Source organism: Chiloscyllium plagiosum, unplaced genomic scaffold (assembly GCF_037043375.1).
Source record: "Chiloscyllium plagiosum isolate Xiang-an unplaced genomic scaffold, Cpla_swu_hap1 HiC_scaffold_20, whole genome shotgun sequence".
NCBI classification, from domain to species: domain Eukaryota; kingdom Metazoa; phylum Chordata; class Chondrichthyes; order Orectolobiformes; family Hemiscylliidae; genus Chiloscyllium; species Chiloscyllium plagiosum.
In genome coordinates this window covers 56,960,535-56,978,710 of record NW_028270158.1, presented here as the reverse complement: position 1 = coordinate 56,978,710, position 18,176 = coordinate 56,960,535, and the positions used below count along the sequence as shown (strand labels likewise).

The following is an 18,176-nucleotide window of genomic DNA, read 5'->3' as shown; positions in this document are numbered from 1 at the left end:
TCTGTCAGGAGGGAAGGCACCAATGACTTTGAAGAAAAGATTATCAGTTGAGTTAGGAAAGGATCCAAAATTGGATGTCAGGCGGCTGGAGTTTCAAATATTTGGGATTGGAAATTAAGCAGGGTAGGTGAAATGTCATTCTACGCTAAAAGTTTTATTTGGAAAATGTAAATGCTATTGCAATTAGTCGTACTAGATTTGGTTTGAAAGATGAGGTTGCTACTTAGGATGAGATGGAACAGCTGAGTTGGACAGCTGAACTCGTTAGGTGCACAGACCAAACCTGATGAGATGCAAGTTTTGCTGTGTTGGAACTTAGTCTGGCAGTGAACAAAAAAAAGGTGGAAAATATCTTGTGAATTTAAAATCCTTTTAAGTTGTTGAAAATAGAGAAGGTTATGATCCAGTTTCTCTGCTTTGGTTGATCACAAAAATATGAAATTATGGATTTCTCAAATGCAAATGTTGGTGATGGATTTTCCAGTTTTGGAGGATTTGTGATATCTCTTGTGGGAGAAAATTGGAAATGTTACCCCTTGACATGGGAGGTAGAGAAAATAAGAATGGTGAAGAGTTTGTTAGCTTCTGAATCTCTGGCTTTAAGTGATGTTGATGTGGAGTCCTATTTGTCTGAGCTTTTAGCAGAAATACTTTACATTAAAAAGAAGGTCTGAAAGAAGAATCCCAGTAGAATCTTACATTGATAGTATACATTCTATGAAACGTAAGTGAAAGTAGAGCCAGTTTAAAACAGGTACTAGAAAGAACCTCTGTTTAGGTGCGTAGACATTGGTATCGACTTTGTTTCTGTCAAGGCATTGCTCTTTGTTGATGATCCTCGAAGAAGGATGTCTGACTCTGTCTAACAGTGGGAATATATCATTGCTTTTAAATCGATATAAATACAACTTTTTTTTCCCTTAACTGAGGGAATCCAACAGAGTTGGCAATGCTAATCTCTTTGACACTCAAACAGACCAGCTCCAGAGTTGATTTAGTACAGGTAATGTTCATTGGACTTTTGTATTTAAGAAGTGAGTTTGGGTTCAAGTCCCACCTACTCCAGAGTTATGTAATAACATCACTGAACACTTTGATTAGAACAATAGGTTATGTAAAATAAAAATTAAGAGCGGAGTTCAAGTTTGGACTCTTATAGCACGGTGGTAGTATCCCTACCTCTACACCAGGAGGACTGGGTTCAAGGTTTGTTATAACATCCTTGATTTAAAAAATCTCAGTGGAGTTCTTCCCTTGGTAAGCAATACTTGGGTAACTTGGTGGGTTTTTTCTAAAAAAAACTGCTGAGTTCTTGAGGGTCTTGTGGCACAGTGGTAATGTCCTTGTCTCCAGGCCAGTAGATCTGGGCTAAAATCTCACCTGCGCTGGAGGTGTGTCCGAATGCACTCAGGCAGTTTGACTTTAAAAATAACTCCAGCACTTATTTGTAATCACACTTGAGTTAACAACGCTGGAAAAATAGAACAGAGTTCTTCCCCAGTGGGGCGACTGATTTCTGAGCAGATGGAAGGATCCAGAGAATCATAATCCTTATAGTGTGGAAGCAGGCCATTTGGCCCATTGAGTCCACACCAACCCCCTGAAGAGCTTACCCATCCCCTCCTCTATCCCCATAAACCTGCATTCCCCATGGCCAATCCACTTAATTGATACATCTTTGGATGTAGGAAAGATGAATACTTTAATATTTGTGCTAAACTATAGATTTACAATAAAACCCTTTTCTGACTTTTTTTTAAAAGCCTTTTGCTGCTTAATTCGACACATGGATATCTCTATTATAAAACACTTGTTGTGGGAATTGGTCAATATAAAGTTGATTTTTCTTTTCCCAGCTGCAGCTCCTGTTGATGGAAAGTTTTTCTTTGTGCTCCTGGCAGGCAAGGGTTTGTGTCAAGGACAATCTTTTGGAAAAAGTTGTCCTTGTGTATTGGCTCGAGAACAAACTGATTACAAGCAAAGAAAACTGTTTGACAATGTTGTGTAGTGTGTTTTCCTTTCCATATAGGGCACTGTTCCAGTTAAGCTAATTAATTTTTCTTCAGCCAAAAGTTGAAATATTAGGTGACTGAAGTGCAATATGTAATGAAGCACTTGACTTTTCCTGGTTCACGTGTTTGTGTTATCTAATTTTTGCTGACTTCTCACTCATTGCAAAAATAGAAATATAGACTTGGACTTTTGGAGATAGGTGGGAAAAAAATCCTATGTGATAGATTTGGACAGATGTCAGATGTAGTTTCTTTACTCCGAGTAGTATGGGCGTGGAATGCCCTGCCTGCAACAACAGGACACTGGCCAACTTTAAAGGCATTCAAATGGTCATTGGATAAACCTATGGATGAAAATGGAATAGTGTAGGTTAGATGGGCTTCAGATTGGTTTCACAGGTCAGCGCAACATCGAGAGCCGAAGGGCCTGTACTGCATTGTAATGTTCTATGTTCCATGAGATATTAATTTATATAGTGCCATTCACAACCACAAGACACTCCAAAGTACTTCACAGTTAATGAAGTAATTTTTGAAATAGAATCACTATGACATTTCCTACAATATAGTGCTGTAGGTGCTTTCAGTTCGAAATTTGAGTAATTGATGTATATTTAGCTTGGGCGAGTACCTATAGCTTGAATACTTTTTGGTTTCAGTTGAAATTATATTAAATGGAGGTTACAAACCAGTCTTGTTATCTTAAAAAGTGACCTGGTAAATGAAAAAATTAAAAACAAACTGCTGGAGAAACTCAGAAGATGTGGAAATATCTGGAGAAAGAAAGTGTTAGACAGTAAATGGGCAAGTTGTACCCCTCTGCAGAATCTCTACTTCCTTGACAACTTGCTTTCCTGTACCCATGTTAGTGTAATTGGCAAAATTAGCTACGCAACGTTAGTAGTAAAATGATTAACCTGTTATTGACCTTCCTAGTATTGGATTCTAACCATTTTCCCAATGAAGGATGTTAGACTCCTTTTCGGTTTCCTTCCTTTCTTGAATAAAGTTGTTATATTGTTACTTTCCACTCCGTTAGGTCTCTCCCAAAATCTAAGATGTTTTGGAAAATTGTAACTCATGCCTTAACTTTCTCTTCAGCTATACCTTTTTAAGATTCAAAAATACAGACTATTTGATCCTGGAGACTTGTGAGCCTTTGGGTCTAATAGTTTTCCCAGCAACTTCTCCCTGCCTTGTTTTAAACTTCTCTCTTTCAGTCATGTTTTGATTTTCAAGTGTCTATGGAAAGTTTGCTAGTGAAGATATATGCAAAATACATTCTCAGCACTGCTGTTATTTCCTTGTTCTCCATTATCAACTCCTCACAACTCAATCTCTAGAGGACCAATACAATCCTTAGTTCTTCCTTTGTATGCAGAAACTCCTCTTATCTGCTTTTGAAATACTAGCTGAATTTCTTTCATACTCTACCTTTTCGGTCCCTTTTGTCACCCTTCTTTCTGGTGCTTAGAATTTGCCCAATCTTCTGATCTGTGACTAATATTTATAGTTTGGTTCAATATTTGTTTCAGTTTGGTACAATTCTTAACCATGGGTGATACATCCTTCTCAAATAGTCTTTCTTTCTCACTGGGATCCACCTTTGCTGAGGGTTAATAAATATCATCTTAAAAGTCTATCAACGTGCTTCTACTGTTCTATCTTTTACCTCAATTTCTCAGTTCGCTTTAGCTCACTCTACCTTAATGTCCTTTTATAGTTCTTGCCATTTATGTTTAAAATGCTAGCTTTCGACCCAACTTGTTCCCTTCAAACTGAATGTGAAATGTTATGTTGTGCTTGCAATCACATGGAGGTTCCATTACTTTGAGGTTATTGATTAAATCTGTCCCATTGGAAGTTGCTAGGTCTAGAATAGCGCAATACCTGGATAGGTTTAGATATTGTTCCAAATACAACTTGCAAACTCCTTTTCCAGGCTACCTTTGTCAATCTGATTTGTCATTCGTACTTATATCCATCCCTATATGTGCCCTTTTTAAAAAAAAATTGCCTGTGTACTCTGACCCAATGGTGTAACTATTAGAGGGGCCTATAAACTACTCTCTCAATATAATTTTAACTTTTTCTATTTCTTATCACTTACCCAGACTGATTCCACATCTTGTAGAAAGTCAGGACTGCAGATGCTGGAGATTAGAGTCGAGAGTGTGGTGCTAAAAAAGCACAGCAGGTCAGGCAGCATCGAGGAGCAGGAGAATCGACATTTTGGGCATAAGCCCTTCATCAGGAATGAAGCTTGTTGGCCAGGGGTCTGATAAATGAGGGGGAGGGGGGGGGGGGGGGGAATGGTGCTAGAGAGAAGGTAACTGAGAATGCAATAGGTAGGTGAAGGTGATAGATTGGAGAGGAGGGTGGAGCAGATGGATGGGAAAGGTGATGGACCAGTCAAGAGGGTGGTGCGGAGCTGGACAAAGGGGACTGGGATAGTGTAGGGAGTGGGGAAATGAGGCAACTGTTAAAATCCACGTTGATCCCATGTGGTAGCAGGGTCCCGAGGCAGAATATGAGGCGTCCTTCCTCCAGGGGTCGGTTGGTAAGGGTTTGGCAATGGAGGAGGCCCAGGACCTGCATGCCCTTGGCAGAGTGGGAGGAGAAGGTGAAGTGTTCAACCACGGGGCGGTAGGGTTGGTTGGTACAGGTGTCCCAGAGGTGTTTCCTGAAATGATCTGCAATGAGGCGTCCTGTCTCCCTGATGTAGAGGAGACCACATCGGGAGCAACAGGCTGCAGTAGATGACGTTGGTGAAGGTACAGGTAAATTTCTGTCAGATGTGGAAGGATCCCTTGAGGCCTTGAACAGAGGTGAGGGGAGTGGTGTGGGTTCAGGTTTTGCACTTCCTGCGGTGGTTGGGGGAGGTGCTGGGAATGGAGTGTGTTGGATGGTGTGGGGTGTGGACCTGGCGAGGGAGTCACAGAGGGAATGGTCTCTCCAGAATGCTGAATGATCTCTCCACTGCATCTGTTCCCAGGATGACCAATTCCAACATAGAAAGTCCCAGATGGCTTCTTTCTTCCAAGATCGCAATTTTCTGTCCCATGTAGTCGTGATGCTCTCCAGCGCATCTCTTCCACTTCCTGCACCACCACCCTTGAACGCCACCCCTCTCAACACAACAAGGACAGAATCCCCCTGGTCCTCACCTTCCACAACACTAACCTCCGCATACATCACATCATCCTCCACCACTTCTACCATCTAAAAATGGACCCCACCACCAGAGATCTATTTCCCTCCTCACCTCTATCAGCATTCTGGAGAGACCATTCCCTCTGTGACTCACTCGCCAGGTCCATGCCCCTCACCATCCCACACCATTCCTGGCACCTCCCCCCCCCCCCCCCCCCCCCCCCTACCGCAGGAAGCGCAAAACCTGAGCCCACACCACTCCCCTCACCGCTGTCCAAGGCCTCAAGGCCTTCCACATCTGACAGAAATTTACCTGTACCTCCACCAATTCATCTACTGCAGCCTGTTGCTCCTAATGTGGTCTCCTCTACATCAGGGAGACAGGATGTCTCCTTGCAGATCAATTCAGAGAACATCTCTGGGATACCTGCACCAACCAACCCTACAGCCCCGTGGTTGAACACTTCACCTCCCCCTCCCACTCTGCCAAGGATATGCAGGTCCTGGACCTCCTCCATTGCCAAACCCTTACTACCCGATACCTGGAGGAAGAGCGACTCATATTCCATCTTGGGACCCTGCAAATACATGGGATCAATGTGGATTTCAACAGTTGTCTCTTTTCCCCTCCCCCCCACATTATCCCAGTCCCCTTCCTCCAACTGCACACCACCCTCTTGACTGGTCCATCTATCCGCTCCACCCTCCTCTCCGACCTATCACCTTCTCCCTCACCTTCATCTATGTACTGCATTCTCAGTTACCTTCCCGGCTCACCCCATTCCCATTTATCTCTCAACACCCCTCGCCTCACAAGCCCCATTCCTGATGAAGGGCTTTTGCCTGAAACGTCGATTCTCCTGCTCCTCGGATGCTGCCTGACCTGATGTGCTTTTCCAGCATCAAACTCTCGACTCTGATTCCACATTTTGCTGTTTTTAGCTAAAATCATCTCCTGCTGCTGTACCAATATCATCCTTGATTAACAAAGCTACCTTGTTGTCACCATTTCCTATCTTCCTGTTGTTTTGAAATGGCAAGTACCTTTCAACATTCAGGTCACAGACTTGGTCACCTGGTACCCATGTCTCTGTAATGACAATCATGTTGTATGCATTTATTTCTACCATTGCTGACAGTTCATCATTTTGATACAAATGTGTGCGTTAAGATGCAGACTTCTAATTTTTTTAACCATTTTTGCAATCTTTGGCCTTATCATCTGGTGTTTTCTTGTGTTTATACACTCCGGTTCCTTTCTGTCATACTGTGATGATTGTTGGCAGAATAGTTATTCTGGTCTATTACATTTTATAGACTCCCTTTTATTTTCCATGTTTCCTCTCGCATGCTTTGTTCTCCCTGCTGTTTAGTTTGAAGCCCATTTCTACTGCCCTAGTTATTCCACTCCAGTGATGCAGCTCCCATTTTTTTCCATGTCAGTGTTCCATGAATCAAAACCTATTTCTCCCACACTGCTATTTGCATCATGCATTCAATTCTCTAATCTTATTTACATCAATTTGCTTGTGGCATATGTAAATAAAAGCAGATTGAGTGTCTGCTTTTTAATTTAAGCCCCTAGCTGCACTTATTCCCTATATAAGTTCTCTTTCCTAATCCTACATATCTCGCTGACACCCACATGGACCACAACAACTGGATCTTCCACCTCCCATACATCTTAAACCGGGGCACCAGACAGGCAACACAACCATCTAGACTCTCAGTCTGAACTGTGGAAAATTATGTTCGTCCACTTAACTATACTGACCCCTAGTACTGCCGCATTCTTACTGACCCTCCCAGTTGACTAGATTCTTGTAGCATGGGGCTGTGATCGATTCACTACTGCAGGCCCCTTTCTCTAATGTGTACAAGTTACAGAAACCTTAGAGTTGCAGAAGCAGAACCTCTTTCCCGTTTTGTGATCTTGTTTAAAAGTGCTCCTGATGTTTGTTGATGCGGTGAGGCGCTGGAGAGTCTCCGTGCTTTTGATAAACACATTGTTTTCTCATATACTTTGCAGGCAGTCAATGGACAAACCAAAGAACTGTGCCCTCGGTTGTGCTGCATGCAGAAGTGCCAAAATGGCTACGGTTTTAACCTTCACAGTGAGAAAGCAAAACCAGGGCAATACATCCGATCTGTCGATCCAGATTCCTGTGCTGCTAAAGCTGGCCTGCGGCCTCAGGACAGAGTTGTGGAGGTAACTATACCTTTTCCAAACTCTGTAATTTGGCATCGTTTATTATTGACTCTACTGGCCCTTCTAAGATAGTTGGGATCTAACAGATGTTTCGTAAAAATCATGCATTTACCAGCTGCCTCTTTGCAGGTGAATGGTGTGAACATTGAAGGGAAGAAGCATAGTGAAGTTGTAGCTCATATCAAGGCCTGTGAGGAAGAGGCCAGGCTGTTGGTGGTGGATCCAGAAACAGATCAGTACTTCAAGAAACTTGGAATAACTCCAACTGAATCACATTTGAAAGGTGAGAATCGCCACTAAACTTCACTCAGTCCTGTAAGAAGAAAATCGAATGCTTAATTCCGTGCAGCCCTATTTCATTATTTGAAAGGGGTTACTCTTCACCTTCTGTTCCAGCTACCCTAGAAAACAACAACACCAGAATAAGGCCATTCAGCCCAATACATTTGTGCTGGCTCTTTGAAAGAACAATTATGCTTTGTCCAATGTCGTGTTCTTTCTTTTCATATCCCAGTATGTTCTATGGTCCCAGTTTCCCTTAAAAGCTTATTTATGGAAATCTGAACTGGTTCTGAAGTAGGGTAACTGTACCCAGAACATTAATAATGCAATCCCTTTATAGATGCTGTCTGAACTGCTGAGTTTTTCTGATTTCGTTGTTGAAGATCATTACTGCTGAGTAAAGATATTGATGTCCTTCCGAGTGTGAATTTCTTAATAGTTTATCCAGCCCTGACTCTGACCAGGCAGTTACACAATCAGTCCTATCATTGAACTGTCTAATCAGTTGGAGTAAAACAAAACTATGTAGATTTTGGCTGCACCTTTTTTTTAAAGAAACTGAACTAATCGGTAATAGAAGAGTTAGAGGGTGAAAGGCTTCCCGGAAATGCTAGTTTAACTGAATTCGCCATCTTGTAACTAGTGGGTCTGGAATTTATACATGTAAATTCATAAATGGTACATGTTGCCAAGAATGAAGATGAGACTGTCCAAAGTTGCATCGTTTTGATGCTTCCAGCCTGAAGGCAAAATAGATTTTAATCCTATGGAGGATTGGAAATGAAATCCCAAAGATGAAAACCGTAATTGGCATCAGCCCTTACCACACTACTTTACAATAAACTTGTTGAAAGAATTAAGATTTATGAGTAATGTCTTTTTAAAAAAATATATTTTTAGTTAAACAAGTCACCACTTCAAACTAAATGTAGTTGTTCCTGAGCTCATTTCCATTGAATGTAAAACTTTGCAGTATTTGGATGCTGTATGCAGCTGGTGGAGTAATACAGTCTGTTTATAATGCATCAAATAGCGTCATGTCATTGTCAGGCAAACTGGTCATAAACAGTTACTGATCTTGGATGAACCAATTAAATCAGCCCTTGGTGAGGCAATATTCAAGTCAGTTGTGCTATTAAAGTCTGCAGCTTCAAGACAGTTCCACAGCAGTGCTCCAGTGTCAACAATGTAGTGATTATGGCTGTGTTGGCAGGCCACAGCACATCAGAGAGGATTCAATTTCACGACTTGTCTTGGTGAAATTTGAACTTGCAGAGGTGACTTTTGTAGACATTGTCAGTTTCTCGGTAACAAAATGAAAATTGTCACAACTTCTGTCATTTAGCATAAGGAATACTTTGGAAGGCAATATGAAAAGTGTTGTTCAGTTCCAACTTGCCGCCTTCTTCTCATTTCAGGGCCTTTGCCACAACCGCTGGCAAATGGATCGCCGCGAACACAGGTGAGTAATGATTCAGCGATGGCTGATGCCAGAAGCAAATGTAATTCTAATTCTACGAGGTGCATATTGAAAGTTGTGGATTAAGAATTCTTCTGTGGTTCTGTCGGTCTCATTGCAAAGCCCAGAAGATACTCTTATGTAGGGATTGCATAGGATTAGGCCATTCAGCCTAACTAGACCATGCCAGCATTTATGCTTAAGCGCTCTCCAATCTTATTGACATAACTGTTCTCATCTTCCTATAAATACATCTATGCTACTCGCTTTGAAAATAGCCTGTGGCAGTGTGTTCCAAATTCTCACCACACTCTGGGTAAGAGAGAAGATCTAGCAGGTCAATGATTACTATTTTTACATAATGTACAGTAATGTCAATAACTGTAGAACCAGACTATGTGAAAGTCAGTGATCTTGTCGTAATGTAAGTGGTTAGTAATATTAATAAGCTTCAAGGCATCTATCTCACCAAGAAGTTAGTCTTTATGATAATATTTTGGGAGTTAACATATGGAGTAACACTCAGATCACATCATACAGGCTGTGAAATTTGATTCATGAATCCAAGACATTCTGACAGTAATTAGGCACCAAACATTAATGGTAACAGCTAGTACCATAAAAGATGGTATTGGAAGTGGAAATTTGAAGCATTTCACCCCCCGTAACAATAATTCCTCATCCTCTATCTACATTCGGAGGTGAAGTTACACCCATAACCAAGACTAAAGTGCTAAAACCTTCACTGAAGCTCACTACCTCTTCGGTGCAAAAAGAATAGTGAATACTGTCTTTTTTTAAAAGTTTGAATGGGAGGCGATAGTCAATCTATTTGTTTTAGAAAGGGAGTTTTGCAAGTGTTGATGGACAGCTCAAACAAAGCAATCCTAGAACAAAGCACAGAAAAAAACACCAACAACGTTTTTCATATTAATAAGGTCTTGCCAGATGTTGGTCGATCACATGACCTTGGTTTTCAGAAACATGCAAAAATAAGGCGTGCATGACATAACCTTTTTCTATTTAGCACAAATGCTACAGGCATTTAAAACAACAACAACAAGAGAAAAGGGGAACCAACAATCAACTATGAAAAACAAGGAAAAAATGCAGTAATTTTTTTATGCTGGCATCTTGAAAGCATAAAATGGAAAGCAAATATCTGAGCGTGGATTAGCACCCTGATGATATTCTAGTTATTTATTGAAGGAATCAATCTTTACTTCTTGGAACAATGAATAGCTGGTAAAGAAAGATAGGCAAAAACATCCCATCTTGCATTGGGAATAGAAAGATTTATAGGATTACCTCTTATTTCAGAACTTCTAATGGTCACATAGATTCTGACAAAATTTTCCACATTTCCAACTTAAATTCGAGTCAACCACAGGATTTAGAGGATTGAGTTCATTCTTCATTGACAACAGCTAGGTAAATCTGTTTGTAGACTGGTATTAACATATAGGTACGGAATGTGATTTTACTAAAATAGCTAGTCTGAGAATCATATGGAAGTGGTCATTGCTTTTACACTCATCAAATGCCCCAATTTTCTAAGAAAACCCGAAGTGCAACACGTGAAGGGGTGTCAACCAAGGAACAAGGTCAACGATGTTTCCAAAATTCCATCCGTTGCATGCGATTACTTCAAGAACGATCGGCAATGACACAGTGTACAAACCCCAGTCAGTACAGGGGGCACTGTATGCGTCTGTCCCATTAAATTCCTGTCATAATGTTTGTTCTCCTACCCTCCTCTTGCCAGTGTTCTATTGTTCACTAATTGAATATCCATCAATTCTTAATTTTAACGATTAATTATAGTCCAGACAATTATTGATTTGTACAAAAAAGAAGTTTGTAAATTTCTAATCCTTGTTGATATTTATCACCTTATAGGTGTTTGCCTCAGGCAAGAGAAACAATGTCCTATCTAGTCACACTGATGAGAAGATGGGTGTTTTAGTTCTACAGGGTATGCTTCTTTGTAAGGTCAGAACGGTCTCTACTACAGGAGTCCTCAGTCACTGATAGTATGCTGATATCTCAATTAAGTCCCGTCTGTAGTAATTAGAGCTACATACTCCAAACTCCTTGGGACATTTTACCACATTGTAGGTACTATATAACTACAAGATTTTTGATACCTTGATGCTGTAAATATTTTCAACCATGTTATTTCCTGTAAATATATTTTAATAACTTTTAACCTGCCAACTAATTGGAACATGTGGATCACATTGCAGTTTTGTTATATTAAGTGTCACTGATTCTGTTAGGTGACACCGGTGACATTGTAAATAGCTACGCAGATTATATTTTACTTTATACCAAAATTATCCAACGGTTTAGATTCTGTGAAATGTGGCATATTCAGTTTTGCACTGAAAGACATTTAGTGACGTGAAACTTGCACAAATAATGAATATTGTCAGACTCCAACTCAGAGCAACGTAATTGTGACTGCTCTTCTTCAGCAATGCAAGTTTGCAGAAAGCTTATCACTTGAGTGGATTTTGAGTGAGGAGAGCAAATATCAAATGTGCATGCAGTGCACTAGCAGGGGCTAACAGATCAGAAAGTGCCTTGTTTAAAGATGAGACACTGAGGTAAACTCTGACACAGCCTGCCAACAGCACCATCAATTTTTCTGTGCTAATTGATCTAATTCAAAACAAATTCATTTCATGTGGTAAGCAGAGACAGAATATTGCCCTGTGAAAGGATTTTAGTTTTGCAGAAGGACAGGAGTTGCACTCTGCACTGCAATTAGTTGCATTAGACTATCAGCAGCCTCTGAGCATGCATAAATAACTGATGCAGGTCACCAGCAATGGCACATGTATTGCATTAGGAACTTGCAAAGTATATCAGTTACAGATCATATCATTGGTTTAAAGTTTAATCCTGTTGCACAGAATGTTCTGATTTGATTTAATCTCTTCCTTCAAAGATTAATGGAGAATCCCCTTTACTATAATGAGTTAAAATATACAGGTTTTGACGTTATTTTCTTGATTTAGCAGTTAGTTGAAAGGAATTATTTTGAACTTTCCAGCACGGTGAGATACAGTGATGGCATATATTTCCTGAAACAAGACTATAATTAAAAGCCCAGTTCCCTGCAAATTAGAGTGAACTTAATTGCAGACTTGGTATTCTTCAGCTCTTTGAGGGTGTTTCATATTGTATAAAGAACAGTGATTATTTCTAAGAGTATCTTGCATTTTCTTCACGTGACTGCATCAAAAGGTCTAATCAGATGGTTAAGTGAAATTTGTTTAGTTAAATTATAGGAATTATGATCTAAGAAGACATTAATAATATGAATTGGATTGCAGAAACATCCAACTTAAAAACATAATGCTCTTGTGATATGAATACAGTTGGAGCAATGCCCTAGTTAAAGTTGTTTTGGAGAATTTTGCTTCTATGAATAGCATCACAATTATTAATCTGTATCATTGAACATTGTAAAACCCTAATCTGAAAGTAAGTTAATCAACTTTTATTATTCAGCCAAGTATGATATAGACCAGTTTGTATGCTGAAAATTGTAACTACTGTTTTGCTATTTATACTATAGATAAGATTTCCTCAACACCTCTTTGTCTCACCCGATCAATGTATCCTAATTCTCATTCTTCTAACCCCTTGAATATATCTATGCTACACGTTTTCTGTGGTAATAAGTTCTGCATTCAAATAGATGTTCAAGGAAAATATATCACCTGAATTTCCAATTGGATTTATTATGAGCAACACCTGATTTTGGGAACTCTGCAAGCTGGGGACCCTGTTAGAGTGGATGTGTCATTTACACCCAGCCAATGGATCCCCAATGTGGTTGTAATAGCCTCCTATTGGGCTTGCATCCCACAACCCCAAGTTCCTGCTTTCCACCTTTCACGTGCACTCTTTATCCCTGCCCCCTTACCCACTCATGCCCACTACCTTTCCTTTCCCAATCACTTGAGCCAGTGATCTTTCTCTTGTGTATTTACTTATTCTTCCCTTTTCAAACCCGTGCAGGTGAAAGAAGAGCTGGAGAATGACCCGTTTGTAGAGAGTGGATTGAATCTAAGTCCTACAGCAGCTGAAACCAGAGAGAAAGTGCAGGCTAAACGTAAGAACAAGAGGGCACCTCCAATGGACTGGAACAAGAAGCATGAAATTTTCAGCAACTTTTAAACTGGATGGATTGTCCTATTGAACATTTCTGTACCCCTGACCTTCAAGCAGACTTAACATCATTCAACTTATTTTTTTTGCCCCTCTATCAATTTGCTGGCCTGGTAGAAAAAAATGCCTGTTAATATGATCATTAAAAGACTGTGACCAAAACATATTTATGCCAGCTGCTTATTTGCTTTGTGCTTGAGGTATATCTTGCATAAGATTTGTTGTAGCGCAGTTTTAATCATGCTAAATGACTGTTTTTCCATCAGGTTTGTTTTTTTTTTGCTTAATTTTTTTTTACAAGGGCTGGGTTCTGGTTATTGCAATTAGCCTTCATTACAGGACAGAATAACTGGATTATTAGTCTTACTTTCTGAAGTAGAATGTCTTTTGTGACAGTTCACGTATGATTTTATTTGTCTCGCCTAATAGCCTCCAGTCTGCCAATCCTTACACTCGAGCAACATGCTGGCCTTTCTGTTAAGTGTTTATAGAGCTGCCTGGTTAAGTGTCTTTGTTTACCTGGTCCTGTTTTTTAACACTGTGACAGGTTATAGTTTCACCAGATGGTGCTTGAAATGCAGTCTTTATTAGTTTTAAAGGAATTTACAAATCGTGAGGCAGGTAAGAGGGGGAGGCATGCGGCGTATTATATTCCTGAGCATTAAAGCCTTGATGTAATATACTAGATAGAGGAACCATTTACTGCACATAAGAAATGTCTCAACTCTTATTTTGTATACTAACTGCTGTTTTAGGCAGCATTGAAAATATTTTTTACATATTTTCCCCTGCAACATTTTCAGTCGATTTATAGTGATTGTAATCAGTCACTAAGCGAACTGAGTTATTTCAAGCAATGACAATTGAGTGCTAATAATAGCGATTAAACATTGTCTTAGCACGCACTAAAATATCATTGGATGGAGTTGGGGAGAGCGAGGTGCATTTAATACCATCACTAGTTGTCTATTAATAAGCACATGCCTCACAATAGGTTTTAGATTGATTTTTGTTCAGAAGTAAGATTCATTTGTGGGTTTTATCAACAAAATACAATGGTTGGAATTAACCAAACTAACTTGAAGTATTCATGTTGATCCCTGATTGAATACAGTAATAAAATCTATTTGAAACATGTATTCTAAGGATTCCTGCAGGTCGGTGCTCTAATGAGGTGAAAGTAGTTGAACGAATTGGTTTGAGATTGTCAAAAATGTATTTGCTGCATTGACTGAGAATTGCAAAGGGTGGGAGGTCAATACATTTCGGTGTTTTAGATTCTGGCCAGCTCTTCCTGTTTAGACTGCATTTTCCACTACGTTACCTTTTAAATGTTTTCTGAGAATAGAATAATTCACTTTGTGTGCCTGTGTGCTCTAGTTGCAAGCGAGACCCCCTTCTGCAGCTGGCTGCAATTCTTGGATAATGTTTTGTTGTTGCAATGCTCAGCTTTTAACTTTGGACTCTTGTGACACACCATGGCTGTCTATTTCCAACCTTGTATATTTTAATGACTCTTACTCACAAGGCCAAAATCTAGGTGCCACATTTTGAATAGTTTCTACATATTCAAGATATAAAATAATGACAAACATTGCATAACACTGCTAATGGAGGAGTCTGTAACACTGTTTGGGATTTGCATGGATCTTGTAACTTTTTAGACTGAAACAACCACAAACATTCAACATATCTTTGTATAAAACCTGAAAATGTTGGAAAACTCAGCAACTCAGGAAGCATCTTTGGAGGGACAAAGCAGTGTTAATAATTCAGAAATACAAACATAGCCTTGGACAAACTAAACAAGATCAGCAGCAGCTGTGGAAAGAGAAAACGTTAAATTGGACTTGAAGCATCAAGTTTGTTTCTGTCCACGGATGCTGCCATACCTGCTGAGTTACTCCAGCACTTTATTTTTATTTCAGAATATCCAGCAACTGTAATATTTTGCATTTATTTTAGGGTTAATAGTTCAAGTTGATTACTATCACCATTAAAATCTTATAGTGGATCATTTGACCTGAAATATTTAATGCTCTGTATTTCTCTCTATAGATGCTAACTGATCTTTTTTTTGTTTCCGATTTCCAGCGTTCACAGGATTTTTATTTTGATTTTATTTCAGTTTAAAATATTAGAAACAAAATGAGCTGGAAAAAGTGAAATGCTGATTAGGAAAATTAGATGGTTTGTGGACTGTCGTCAGCCTTGAGAGGTGGAAAGTATTAATCGGCATGAAAACCATCTGTTATAGGAACTGAATAATCTTTGCTTTCTAGCTGAATACATTTCAGTCAATAATGCAAGATAAATGGCTACTTGAAGGAAAGCATGTAAACATTTATATAATCAGGCAGATTTCTGATACCAGTGATTTGTGCGGTCATTATGTCTTATACGTCTGGAAATCTAGTTTGAAAACCTCATAAGCACATTTCAGTAACTTGTATAATATGGTCTTCTGTGTATACTGTATATTGTCAATAAATGTATCTCAGCATGAAAAACTGGCTGCTTTCAGTTCATTCAGTTGGAGTTTGGATAGCATTGCAATGCACATGCCTTTTAATTATCTACAAATTGATGCCATCCATATCAGACTTTTCATTGATGTAGTGCCTGTAATGAATTAAAACTTTCCCAGGCATTTCACAGATGTGACTAACTGATGGAATCCTTCTCTGAACCCCAAGAGGAGACATTGGAATGGGTGAGCTTTGGAGATGGTCCAATAGATAGGTTTTAGGAAGTACTTTGAAAGAAGAAGGCATTTTAGAGAGGTGGAGCTTGGGGGGTGGGGGGAGAGGCAGCTGAAGACTGGCCCATCAATAATGGATTAATGTAGGAATCTGTGAGCAGCCAGAATTGGACAGGGCACAACGACCTGAAGGTGGGGGTCTGAGGAAAATTGGAGATTGGTTGGGTTCAGATCATGCTGACTTTTCATTAGTGCTTTTATTACACTTCCTTTAACAGCCCGGCAAGAATGAAGGTCTTGAATGGGGTCTGAGTTGGGTGAATGAGTTAGAAAATCTTGTTCCTTAAAAGGAAACAGTTACTTCTGTGGTCTCAGCCTGATACTTGCAAGAATTTTCCAGTCTGTTCATTGATGGAAAATGTCATTTCAGCGTTTCCTTTATAAATATTACTGGAGTGAAGAGAATCAGTTCTCCATCCTGCATCTGCCTGAAGCATCTGTTACTTTTCTTCAACCCACTGGCCCTCCTTTCTTGATAACCGGCACTCCAAACCATTACCATTTTGGTATTTTCTGCTGCAATATTATTGCAAAGTAATTCCCCTAGTCAGATGCAGATGGGATATTTATTTCCATTTAATATTACAGCACAGAAAGAAACCATTCAGCCCATTGCGTCTGTGACAGCTCTTTGCAGTTAGTCCTACTCCTTTTCATGTAGCTTTGCCAATATTCCTTCATTCTTAATTCACACATTGTGTGCTGCAATTGTTCTGTGATTATAATTTCAAACAATGCTAAACAAAACTCCTAGAAATCCACTTTAGGGAAAATACTCAATTGTTAAATGGCAACTTTGATTTTTTTTGTATCCAACCATGTCAAAGCATCCTAGATACAGAGCTGTATTGGCACTCTGGTAATATTTAGGTTGGCAATCACCCACCAGTACGGCCAAGATCTCTCCCATGTTATGGTTCAGGAATGTTGGGGGTTTGCCAGTTTGTGGCTGGTTTACAGAAGACTTTGTTGGAGTACAATTAAGAATTTTTTTTTGCAATCTTTTGCTTTGGGATTACACTCTCACCCACCCCCCCCCCCCCCCCCCCTCCCAAAAAACCCATCGTTCTGTTTTCCTCTTGGCATCTGGATGGGTATATGAATGGGAGGTGTTTAGAGGGATATCTGCCAAATGCTGGCAAATGGGACTACATTAATTTAGAATATCTGGTTGGCATGGGCGAGTTGGACCAAAGGGTCTGTTTCTGCTGTACTTTTCCCAGGCACTCTGCAGTGCCATTGTGTGTAAAAACAGTTGAAATCATATTCTCTGGGCACAGGGTCATCCTTGTACTGATTAATCCAAACACTTAGTCTATCCTGTGGAAGAGTCATACTGGGTTGAATGTTAAAGCGCTTTGTTTTCTCAGATGTTACTAGGTGTACAGTATTTCTCCAGCACTTTGTTTTGAAAGTTAGCTTTTTAAAAAAAAAAGTGGGGAAGGCAAGGTCAAAATACAGATGGAAGATTTTGTTTTGAATTTGAGGCAAATTTTATCTGCTCTGTTTGAACAAGATTTTGAAAGGAATGGATTCTTAAATTGTTAGCAAAAATCCAAACAGGAAGAAGAAATTCTTTTGTCAGATCTGATCTCTGAAATCTAGGGGATGAGCAAATAACAGTGATTGGCAGATTCAGCCTCAATTACAGTAATTCTAATCAACTGTGTTTACATTTCCCCTTCATGAGCTTTTGAGCATGTCTGTGTGAGGACGAGCAGTCACAAAACATGTAATGACCTGGAAATGCGTCAGCTTGGAATTTTGTGCACGCTTTTTCCCCCAAGGATGCAGGTTTGAATAACTAAGTATAAAAGAAAATCATACTCCAAGTCTTTATGTAAGAGATTATTCTGTGTATTGTATTATATGTAGTGTAATCTAGTTCTCCTTGCAACCTCCAGTTTTTATTTTGGTGATATAATTGTGTCATCACAATGTTTTTAAGCCCTGTTGCTTCAAATGAAGCCCCACTGCATGGATTCTTACATGTTGTAGAATTTAAACCAAAACTTAGTCCCCTGTTGGTTCTGGCACTGTGGTTGTGAACTGAGGGGTTATAATTCTCAGGAAGCACTGATCAGGCTGCAACTCTTTCCTCTCGCAGTGAACTAACAG

At 39.7% G+C, this 18,176-nt stretch overlaps 1 protein-coding gene across 3 annotated transcripts in view; it reads left to right on the top strand.

The window, feature by feature from the left end:
* The window catches only part of nherf2 (NHERF family PDZ scaffold protein 2), a 123,500-nt gene extending 107,693 nt beyond the window's left edge, over nt 1–15,807 (top strand). For all 3 annotated transcript variants that reach the window (XM_087997976.1, XM_087997977.1, XM_043711058.2), the window contains 4 exons: nt 7,195–7,374; nt 7,504–7,657; nt 9,075–9,118; nt 13,148–15,807. In XM_087997976.1, the coding sequence (XP_087854102.1) occupies nt 7,195–7,374; nt 7,504–7,657; nt 9,075–9,118; nt 13,148–13,306 (537 nt within the window). In that variant the 3' untranslated portion in view covers nt 13,307–15,807. The remainder of the gene's footprint in view (nt 1–7,194; nt 7,375–7,503; nt 7,658–9,074; nt 9,119–13,147) is intronic.
* The last annotated feature ends 2,369 nt before the right edge of the window (nt 15,808–18,176 follow it).